At 41.9% G+C, this 12,133-nt stretch overlaps 1 protein-coding gene across 2 annotated transcripts in view; it reads left to right on the forward strand.

Moving 5' to 3' along the window:
• The window catches only part of GATB (glutamyl-tRNA amidotransferase subunit B), a 227,245-nt gene extending 223,856 nt beyond the window's left edge, over positions 1–3,389 (forward strand). The window contains exons 12-13 of one of the 2 annotated variants that reach the window (XM_075849687.1): positions 406–540; positions 3,063–3,389. In XM_075849687.1, the coding sequence (XP_075705802.1) occupies positions 406–540; positions 3,063–3,191 (264 nt within the window). In that variant the 3' untranslated portion in view covers positions 3,192–3,389. Of the gene's footprint in view, positions 1–405; positions 541–3,062 lie in introns of those variants that run through there. The other variant, XR_012880567.1, reaches the window with a different exon arrangement.
• The last annotated feature ends 8,744 nt before the right edge of the window (positions 3,390–12,133 follow it).

Consider the following 12,133-nt stretch of genomic DNA (forward strand, 5'->3'; position numbering starts at 1 on the left):
GAGGAAGGCAATATAATGTGATATCTTCTATATGTTTATCTTTGGAATTTCTAAATTACATATTCATTCTGTGTTATAAAAAATGGCCATTGTAGAGGAAGTACAGAATGTCGCTGTACAGCTAAAGTGGTAGAGATTGTTTCCACTACTCTCTGTTGTATTACTCTATCTAGTTCATGTCAACTCTGTCTTGTTGCTGAAAAGAAATTAACAATGTTTATTTAATTTGATCTGTAATTAGGTTATCATTCACCTTCAGTGGTCTCATTGGTATAAAGGCAATTGCTAGGTCATGCATTAGAAATGCTGCAAAGTGGAAAATCTGTGATCTCACTTTAAAGAAAATAAGCATTCGCCAGGGAGTTCCGGACTAATTTGAAGCCTATTTCCTCTGGTAAATTCTAGGTGTTCCAGGAACTCTGCAAGGGAGAAGAAAAGACCCCGGCACAAATTATTAAAGAGAAGAATCTAGGACTCATCTTTGACAGGGTACAGCTTGAAGATATATGCCAGAAGATTGTAGATGGACATAAAGAAGAGGTAATGCAGTTACCAATGTGCCATATGTTTCAGTAGCTTACTTGTTTTCTCATTTATACTAGATTCTGCATTGAATATGCAGAATTCAGTGACCGTGATGTGCTTTTCTACCGAATAAAACCTTCTGTCCAGGGTATTCCGGTCTCCGAAGGACCAACCACTAGATGTTTTTAGTGTATGTTAGGCTCTGTATACGCTGCGCCCGCATGGCACTTCATATACACAGAACAATTGACTTAGACGTATACAATTGTATTTGGGAGGGTTCCCTTGCATTGAAAGGTGTAGTCAATTACACTTTCCAGTATAGTTTGTTGTATATGTTTTGAGCATTTCCCAGCATTTATGCCGAACGTGACGTGTGAACAAAGTCTTAGTTTAACAGCTGTAGCTTTTTTTTTTTTAATCATTAAGTTTGTAGAAGTAATACGGTTGGTGTAATTATTATACTTTATAAAATTCTACCAATTTTGAATGGTAATCATATCGCATAACCCAAAAATAGACTTAGATATTCGCCAACATCTAATGTTAATTTCGATGTATTACATGTCCGATTTAGGGTAATTGGGTCTAATAGGGCTAGTGCCATGGCAACAACTGGTTTTGGGGAAACATATATTTTGTGGTTTGTTTGTATTTATTTATACCTTTCCTTTTTGTTTGTTTTTATCCTCCATCGTCTACCCACCAAAATTTCTGAAAAGACCATTGGGGACTTAATTATTTTTTTTTTTTAAGAGTATGGTTTCCCACTGTAAATGGGGCATCACTGCAGCCCCAGTTATAGGGGAAATCTGCCTTTTTCAGTGACAATTGTTACTTCTTGTGCTGGGCTGAATTCAGTTATTTCTACTTTCTACTCCAGTTTATAGAAAGGATGCCCTGGAGTTGGAAAAAATACAAAGAAGAGCAACTAAACTAATAAGGGGCATGGAGAATCTAAGTTATGAGGAAAGATTAAAGGAATTAAACCTATTTAGAGACGACTAAGGGGGGGTGTCACGATCTGTGGGTATGTGGACCCACTAGGCCGCACCGCCGTAGTGGAGTAGCAGCCGGCCAAACAACAATCTATAAAGTCTATGCAAAGTCCTAGTACAAAAGTACCTGTAGGAGACTAGACAGTAGCAGAGGCTTTGGCACGAATGGAACTTGATGTGGCAGATGACGCCAGACGTGGCGGATGACACCAGACGTGGTGTATTACAGCAGGTGTGGCAGATAACACCAGAAGTGGTGTATTACAGTAGATGTGGCAGATGACACAACACGACTCCAAAAACTAGATAAGGCACAGGAACAAACACAGCACAGGATACAGGAAGCAGTATACGGGAACACTGGGAACAGGATAACACTAAGGGATCATTTGCTAAGACTAACATGGGAATACAACATCAATGCTCAGGCAAGGAGAGGAAGGGCAGAGCCCTTTTTATAGACCTGGGTGATTTGAGAATGATAGGAAATAGTTTGCATGTGCGCGCTCTGGCCCTTTAAGGCAGGGAACGAGCACGCGTACCCTATAGGACACTTCAAGACAGAACGGCCGCATGTGCTGGCGTCTCCGAGGAGGGAGACGCTGGCCAGAACACAGGGGTCTGCCGTCGCGGCCGTCAGGAGGTGAGCGGCTGTTACAGGGTACATGATTAACTTATATAAATATATGAATGGCCCATACAAGAAATATTGTGAAAACTTGGCCATGTAAAACCTTGAAGCCTATTAATCATGCCCATACTTAGATTGGGAAGGCTGCCCAGCATTATCTAGGTGCACCCCACTAAGTACTGACACCCCACTATCCCTCAGCATTAAAAAGCCTGGTTGCAGCCTGAAAAAGTGTACATGATAAACATGAGGTCTTAGTTGATATTTTGGCCAAAATACGCAAGCTCGCAAACCCGTGTCAAGGATCCACATTATCTTGCGAGTGGCTATGCTCAAACAAATAAATGACAATTTGATTGATTGGTCCCAGTAGAAATAACTAATAAATTATAAGCCACAGAAAAAGGGACATATTTACTTTAAAAAATCACACAAGAAAAGAGAGGCCATACTTACTGATACAAGGGCAGGCTCAATCACCTGTGTAACCTTCCTCCATGTAGCACTGTGCTTGTCTGCATCCTTCTGGGAGCTGGTGATTGAGCCTGCCCTTGTATCCGTAAGTATGCCCTCTCTTTTTTTCTGTGAGTTTTAAAAAGTAAATATGTTCCTTTTCCTGTGGTTGGTAATTTATTAGTTATTTCTACTGGGGCCAATCAATACAGTGGCAGAGGTGCTGTCTCAATTCTATCCACAATGTTCATTGAGCGCTGTGTATATGAAATCAGAGAAGGCAGAAGTGGTGGAAAAACACTGCTGTCACCTCCGCTCAGTGCCCAGCAGTCTCTGGTAGACAGGCACCCGAAATTTCTTTGGAGTTTATACTGTAGTATATACTGCTATAAAAATGTAAGCGCTTGTTTTGAAGCATCTATTCACATGATAATACTTTTTTACATCTTTAATAGGTTTCTGCCATTCAACAAGGAAACCTTAAAGTTATGCACAAACTTATTGGCTTAGTCCAGAAGACTACGAAAGGGCGGGCAGATCCTGTTCTCGTCAAGACAATACTAGAAGAAAAGGTGTTGCCTTAATTTATCCTTTACGTTAAAAACTAAATGTGTCAACTGCTGCTCACTTTTTATCAAAGTCCTGTTATGCATTGGACTGTCAGGTTCCCCAGTCTTCTTCTCAAAGAAACAACATTTTTTCATTTGGCAAGCTAAGTAACAAAATATAAGGTGTAACATGTCTTATATGTACATGAAATAAAAATATTTATTTTCTAACAAGATATAAAGTTATTTAGTTTGTTGTTTCATGTGATGTATCGACTATTTTACGGTGTTGTCCATAATACATATTGTCAACCTTTTTGTAATTCTAAAGTGTCAAGTACTTGTCTGCACCTTGTAAAGTCACAGAAACCATTTAAAATCCAACCAAATGTGCAAAAATTTGTTACGTTTGCTTTGACGTGTATTTCCACAGGATGCTCATGGTACATTGTATTCTTACGTTAGGGACCTACGTCACAGATCCGGCAGGGAGAAATAGCGCAGCATTCTGTGCTATTATTTCCGGTAAAATCACAGACACCCATTAAAGTCAATGGTTTCCGTCGGCCGCCGGGGTGTCTATTGTGCAATGGAACCATTGTTCTGACGGAGCAGAACAACGGAACACACCGATGCAGGTGTGAATATAGTCTTAATCTGGTATCTGCAGTTGTCTAGAAGAGTAAAGAGCTAAAGTGTACATATCATTTAACTTTTTTTAATCTTAACCCCTTCCCGAACCTTAACGTAACTGCACGTCAAGGTGTGCAGTAACTTCACGCACCTTGATGTGCAGTTACGTCTGAGCTTTAAAAGTTAACCGCCGCGCGGCGCTACACCGCAGCGGCAGTTAACTTTGCAGTCCGTCTGCCATACAACAAGGAAACCTTAAAGTTATGCACAAACTTATTGGTTTAGGCCAGAAGACTATAAAAGGGCGGGCAGATCCTGTTCTCATCAAGACAATACTAGAAGAAAAGGTGTTGCCTTAATTTATCCTTTACGTTAAAAACTAAATGTGTCAACTGCTGCTCACTTTTTATCAAAGTCCTGTGATACATTGGACTGTCAGGTTCCCTAGTCTTCTTCTCAAAGAAACAAAATTTTTTAATTTGGTCTCCGGGCAGACTACAATGGACAAATCGAAGCGGTCCCTTGTTGGAGATCGTTCCGAATGGTTAGTCTATACAGACTTAACAATCGTAGCTTAGAACTTAAAGAGGCTCTGTCACCAGATTTTGCAACCCCTATCTCCTATTGCAGCAGATCGGCAACAGTAACGTTTTGTTTTTTTTTTAAAACGAGCATTTTTGGCCAAGTTATGACCATTTTTATATTTATGTAAATGAGGCTTTCTAAAGTACAACTGGGCGTGTTTAAAGTAAAAGTACAACTGGGCGTGTATTGTGTTCGTTACATCGGGGCGTTTTTACTTCTTTTACTAGCTGGGCGTTGTGTATAGAAGTATCATCCACTTCTCTTCACAACGCCCAGCTTCTGGCAGTGCAGACACACAGCGTGTTCTCGAGAGATCACGCTGTGACGTCACTCACTTCCTGCCCCAGGTCCTGCATCGTGTCGGACGAGCGAGGACTCATCGGCACCAGAGGCTACAGTTGATTCTGCAGCAGCATCAGCGTTTGCAGGTAAGTAGCTACATCGACTTACCTGTAAATGCCGATGCTGCTGCAGAATCAAATGTAGCCTCTGGTGCCGATGTGTCCTCGCTCGTCCGACACGATACAGGACCTGGGGCAGGAAGTGAGTGACGTCACAGCGTGATCTCTCGAGAACACGCTGTGTGTCTGCACTGCCAGAAGCTGAGAGTTGTGAAGAGAAGTGGATCTAGGTGTACCTCCTGAGCCCGCACTATTACCACGACGTAATGGTACTGCGCTTTGCGGGAAGCCCTTCCGTATATATACGGCGGATGTCGGGAAGGGGTTAAGATTTGGTTAAGTGAAGGACATTTCAGGGTGAGTCATTTCTATAGGAATAACACATGGTTACACGGGGTGGAGCTCTCAATGCCTGTAGATCTACCCGCGGTTTCCCAGTGGCAGACCCTACAACTGACACATTACTTATCTTGTCTTCCTGTGCCCACTACCTATACTCGCACATTAACCCCTTTTGAATCATTGTGTTCTCAAAAAGGACACGCGAAGCGTACATTATCAAATATTTATAGTTTACTGCTCACACCTGCTGGGGACTTTTCACCTCCATGTGTTGCAAAACGGGAAAGAGACCTTCAGATTTCACTAATTGGAGAACAAAAAGAAAAGATAATGATCCTATCTCATAAAGCATCAGTAATGCGTATCAAGAAACTAACTTTAAAATACTATCCTGGTGGTACAGAGTCCCACATGTTCTGCATGAAATGTTCCCTGATGTATCCCCCCTTTGTTGGAGGTGTGGCAGGGAAGAAAGGACTCTTCAGCATATGTTTTGGAGCTGTGATAGACTTAGAAGTTTTAGGTCTGAGATTTAAGATATCATACTCGAGATCACAGGGTGGTCCTTGCGGGATGACCCGGCATAGATCATTCTACATCACCATAACATATCAATAGAGAAGTATAGGAAGTTGTTGCTGAGACACCTGTTGAATGCTGCAAAGGCATGTATCCCAGCTTGTTGGAGATCCTCTAAATCCCCATCTATTCTACAATGGCTCGAGCGTGTTCATGAAATTCAGAGGATGGAGGAATTGCTTCATTCCTCGCCGGACTGGGCAGTTCAACTTCAGAAAACCTGATTCTACTGGTTCTCTTTCTGCAAATCTGACTTCAGCTGTCAGGGGCTTCTGGGTGCGTCTGCTGGAAGTAGATCTGAGGATGCTTAGGATCTTGCTAGTTTGGTGGACTGTGGGGAGGGAAAGGAGGGGGAGGTGAGTCCCCCTCCCCCTTTTGTTCTCCATTTCTTTCCTTTTTGTTTCTTTCTTCTGTCCGTTCCTTTCTTCTCTGGACCGGTTGTTCACCTACCGATAGTGTAGCTGCAGGTCATGTGAAATGTATGCCAATAGGTGTGTATTCATATTTATCTCTCTCAATCTCCAATGTGAGTATATGATATTCACACGACTAGGTTATGTTTGAGTGACTGCACTATACTGCTGTTATGATACTTTGTGTGATCCGACATGAGAGGAACATATTGTACCCCTATCCCCAATTCTTTCTTTTGTATCCCTAAGATTCCGTGAGGGGTGTAGTTTCCAAAATGTGGTCACTTTTGGGGGGGTTTCAACTGTTTTGATTCCTGCAGTGCATTGCAAAGGCAACATGGCACTGAAAACTATTCCAGCAAAATCCACGCCCCAAAATCCAAACGACGCTCCTTCTATTCTGAGCCCTGCTGTGGGTCCAAACAGCAGTTTATTACCACATATGAGGTATTGCTGTAATCAGGAGAAATTGCTTTACAAACGTTGGGGTGCTTTTTTTTCCTTTTATTCCTTGTTTTTTGCGGGACAAGTTGTAATTTTTAATAGCACAATTTTGGGGTACATAGAATTTATTGATTAACTTTTATAAACTTTTTTTTGGGGGGAATAGAAAAAAACCTACAATTTCACCACACTTTTTTGCGTCCTAAACTTACGTCTTTTACGTCTTTTATTTAGTGGGTTGTTGCGATTGCAACGATACCAAATTTGTATAGTTTTTGTATGTTTTACTATTACACAGTGAAAACACTTTTTTTTCAAAAGTATTTGTTTTTGTGTCTCCATATTTGAGGAGCCATAACTTTTTTTTATTTTCGCCGATGCAGTTGTATGAGGGCTTTTTATTTTGCGGAACGACTTGTAGTTTTTATTGGTATCAATTTCGTGTAGATGCGACTTTTTGATCACTTTTTATCACATTTCTTTTAAGAAAACAGCAATTTTTGCATGGTTTTTTATTTTATTTTTTACGACATTCACCGTGCGGGTTAAATGATGTAATAAGTTTATAGTTGGGGTCGTTATGGACGCGGCGATACCAAATATCTGTAACTTTTTTACTTTATTTTGTTTGTTAATAATAAAGCAGTTTGTAAGGGGGAAAAGTGGGTTTTTCAGGTTTTTTTTCACTTTTTATTAAACTTTTTTTTAAAACTGTTTTACTAGTCTCACTAGGGGACTTCACTATGCGATTATCCGATCGCATTTATAATACACTGCAATACTTCGGTATTGCAGAGTATTATGCCTGTCCGTGTAAAACGGACAGGCATCTGCTAGGTCATGCCAGAGGCATGACCTAGCAGGCATTCACTACAGGCAGACCTGGGGGCCTTTATTAGGCCCCCGGCTGCCATCGGAGACACAGACACTCGGCGATCTTATCCCCGGGTGTCAGTGGTATGAGAGGGAGCTCCCTCCCTCTCTCCAAAACCACTCAGATGCGGCGTTCGCTATTGAGCGCCGCATCTGAGGGGTTAAACGGGTGAGATCAATACTAATATCGATCTCACCCGTTAGAGCAGGGATGCCCCCAGCCCTCAGCTACTTCTGGCAGCTGAGAGCTGGGAGATATAACGGTTCCCTGCTCTGTTTATTTATTCCGATGCAGCGCCGTAAAAAGGTTATTGCATTGGAATAAAGCCCGTTAGTGGCCGCCGTAAAAACACTATGGGGCGGTCACTAACGGGTTAATAGCAGGATTTAAAATTTTCAACAAATGTTGCACGACATATTTTTAAGGGCGCCAATTCATTTTTGAAGTTGCTTTGATGAGCCTATATATATTAGAAAATCCTCATAAATGACACCTACTGTAAAAACTGCACCCTTTAAAGTATTCAAAACAGCATTTAGGAAGTTTGTTAACCCTCGAGGTGTTTTACAGGAATGAACGCAAAGTGAGGGGAAAATGTTAAAATTTCCTTTTGTTGTGCAGCTATTCAATTTGAACCCATTTAATTCAGTAACACAGCAGGAGTTAAAGGAGTTGTTCACTACCGGACAACTAATGACCTATGTACCGGATAAGTCATTAGTATATCATCGGTGTGGGTCCGACACCCAGACCCCGCACCGATCAGCCGCTCCGGTGGCCTGCGTGCACCGGATGTTATTGCCCATTATGCGATGTACGGAGCCGGAAGCACTTGAATAGCTCGGCCGCTATTCCATGGTCAGAGCCAACTGCTTCCGGCATGTACGTCCGGTGCACAGAGGCAGCCGGAGTGGCTTAACGGTCCGGGTGTCGGACCCCCACAGATCATGTACTGGCGGATAGGTCATCAGTTGTCCAGTAGTGGACAACCCCTTTACCAGAGAAAAACAACTCAATATTTATTACCCAGATCCTGCAGTTTTAATAAATATCCCATATGTGTTCCTAATGTGCTACTTGACTCAAGCATGGGCTTCAGAAATGAAAGAGCACCTTGTGGAATTTGGGGCCTACATTTTTTTAGCATATTGTCCAGGCACTTCATGTTTGAATAGGGCTTGTTGTGTCAAAACATAAGAAACACCTCGAAAAAGTCACCCCTGACAACTAGACCCCTCAATGAATTGATCTAGGGGTGTAGTGAGCATTTTGACCACACATTTCTTTTATAGAATATAAGAGAATTGGGCCATGAAATTAGAAAAAAAAAATTTCCATTAATATGTCGTTTTAGCTCCAAAATTTTTCGTTGTCACAAAGACTATAGGGAAATAATAGCACCCCATAATGTGTTACACAATTTCTGCCGAGTATGGCAATACCCGATATATGGTCTAAAACTGCTGTTTGGACACACGACAGGGCTCAAAAGGGAAGGAGCTTCATTTTGATTTTTGAGCGCAGATTTTGCTGGAATGGTTTTCTGACACCATGTCACATTTGCAAAGCCCCTGGGGTACCAGTACAGTTGAAACCACCCAAAAGGTGACCCCATTTAGGAAACTACAAGCCCTCAGAGAATTAATCTACGGGTGTAGTGATAATTTTGAACCCACAGGGATTTCAGCAAATTTATTAGAATTGGGCCGTCAAAAGGAAAAATATTTTTTTTCCGATCATATCTAGTTTTAGCTCAATATTTTTCATTTTCTCAAGAAATATAGGGGAAAAAGTACCCCCAAAATTTTTAAAGCAAGCACATTATCATTATAATGAAGGAACCTCAAGATTGCTTCGAAGCGTGTACTGGACATGGCCATGTGGTACATCGGGGTGTGGTAGAATATATCTATGCTCCAGCAGGACCTAATGCATGGCTTCTTCAATAGCCCCATGTTCAATACAAGGCCCCAAAATTTTACCATCTCCGCTTCATCTACGGAGGTACACCTGTGGGGTTTAGCATAAATTGAACTGGGGTTTTGGGATATTAAATGTTGGGCGTATAAATTAGTCCAGGCCAACCTTTACAGCAAAAAAATAATCAAAATAAAAGAACTATAAAAAGTCCAGCTCTATGAGTCCTGTCGTGTCGAACTCTATTCACTGGGAGCTCAGGGTTCTGGGGGACAAAAGGGTTATTAAAATCAGGGGTCAGGGGCTGCTTTCCTTTCAATCCCGGGACATATTTTTTGGGGGTGCTTCTGAGTCACTGTCACGGACCGCCACCGTTCCTTACCTAGCGACGCCCGAAATCACAGTCCGTTGTCCTCCTGTGGGTGTCTCTCTCCTAGGAGACACCAGCACTCGCGGCCGGCTGGCGCTGCTCCTACTGATAAGGTGCACACGCGCACGGTCCCGGCCTTAGAAGCCCAGCGCGCGTACATGTTTAAAGTTCCCTAATCAACCCCTGCCCATCTTGGACTATAAGAAGGGATCTGCCTTTCCATTCCCTGCCTGAGCGTTGTTGTAGTTTTCCCATATCTGTATTTCAAACGGTCCCTTAGTGTTTTCCTGCTCCCAGTGTTCCCTTGTCCTGCCTCCTATATCCTGTATCCCGTGCTGTGCCTTGTTCCGATCCTGTGCAGTACCTGAGCTGTACCTTGCCTGCTGGAATTCTCCATGTTGGTGTTCGTCTGTCCTTCTGGATACCATCCGCCACATCTGGCGCAACCCACCACCTTCAGCCCCATCTGTGCCAGAGCTCTTGCCGCCATCCGGAATATCCCAGGTACCCGTTTGCTACACTCCTACCATAGACTTTGTGTGTAGACTGTGAGTTGGTCAGCTGCCTCTCCGCTATGGCGGAGCGGCCCAGTGGGTCCCCATACGCCTGGATCGTAACATTCACTAGCGGATGAAGGGGATGACAGGAGGAAAGGAGTGCCTACCTGTTGAGACAGTAAAATAGGAAAAAATGTATGGATATACAGGGGAGCGCTACTAATAAGTAAACGGGTAACAGTGGTAAATTCCTTGATTTATTAAATATAGGCAACGCGTTTCAACACAGGACATGTGTCTTCGTCAGGCCAAGGAAGAACAAACAGTGCAAAGAGACATCTTAAATAATAAGCTAAACATGATTAAAAAATCCACAGCAGCCTGAAAAAACCGCGAAAGCAAAGCTCATGGAGAGAGCTGTCAGTGACGTCATATAAACAGATGTTAAATGCGGGACTCGCAATCCAGCCAAAAAACAACAAACAACATCACTAAGTGATCCTGCAATTAATACTGCATCATTTTGTTGATGCATGTAAAATGTCAGAACAATGTAAAGTCAAAATAAAACGGGATACGCAATATTACATTATGCGCTGTGAAAATAAAAAAGCAGAGGAACACATTTAAAAGACAGCAGGAGAAACAATAAAGAGTTAAAATAACTCTGTAATATCTACGTGTGTCCTGGCTGAGTCCACAGGAGAAGCGCAGGCAGTGGAGGAATAAATCAAGCTGTTAGCGAACGGCACGAAAGAGTTCCCTGTAGTTATGGCAACGGAGCAGAGACGGAGGCCGCAGAGGGCCAAAAAGAGCAAAACGAGGTAAACAGAACAAGATCTCCAGAGGGAGAAAAGAGTTGGAGGGACGGGAAAAGGATGGGTGAGTGAGCAAGGACATCTATTGCGGTACCACGCTTCCATGATACCGGCATCTGGATTGGGGAGCAGCAGCTATTTGTTTCATTTCTTACATGCTCACATCAGTGTTGTACCTGAATTGTACAACCTGTTAAGGTGAGCGCGATCACCTACTTTTACATTTTTCAACCTTTTCCATCAGGTTTATCTTGCACCATGTGGCGCTGTGTACTCTTTTTTTTTTCCTTTAGGTTTTACCTGTTGAGACATCTGTCTCCTTTTCTCAGCGTGTATCCAACCTCTTAAGTTGACTTCCATTGAGATCGTTCTTCTGACAATCGTGTTGGGATTTCTAATACACTTTTCTTGAAGCAATACTTGAAGTGCAGAGTACGTTCTAATATATATACTTGAGAAAGGAGCGTACAAATTGAAATAAAAAATAACTGGCGTACAAATTGTGCTAAAATATTATTGCTGTATAAACTCTGTACTAAAAAAAATAACTGGCGTACAAATTGTGCTAAATAATTACAGGCGTACAAATTATGCTAAATAATTACTGGCGTACAAATTGTACTAGAATCTTGCTGACGTACAAATTGAACAAAGAAGTCACTAGCGTACAAATTCTGTACTAAAAAATTACAGCAATACAAAGTTCACAAAAAAATTACTGAAGTACAAATTGTACTAAAAAACTACTGGCATAGAAATTATGTGCTAAAAAATTATTGCCGTACAAATTCTGTACTTAAAAATGACTGGCTTACAAATTGTGCTAAAAAATGACTGGTGTACAAATTCTACTAAAAAAATGCTGCCAAACAAATTCTGTACTAAAAATTGAAAGTTGGCACACAATTTATGTACTAAGGAATTGATAATAGACGTACAATTTATGTACTAAAAATTACAGATGTGATCACAGGGAGGTGCTTAGAGGGAGATGATGGGGGTGATGATGTGAATAGATCATGGAGGTGATCACAGGGGGATGAACTAGACCTCAACAAGGAAATTCAATGGATGTCAGCAACCTTTTAGTAGCCACGTTTGATAT

Source organism: Rhinoderma darwinii, chromosome 1 (genome assembly GCF_050947455.1).
Source record: "Rhinoderma darwinii isolate aRhiDar2 chromosome 1, aRhiDar2.hap1, whole genome shotgun sequence".
NCBI lineage: Eukaryota > Metazoa > Chordata > Amphibia > Anura > Rhinodermatidae > Rhinoderma > Rhinoderma darwinii.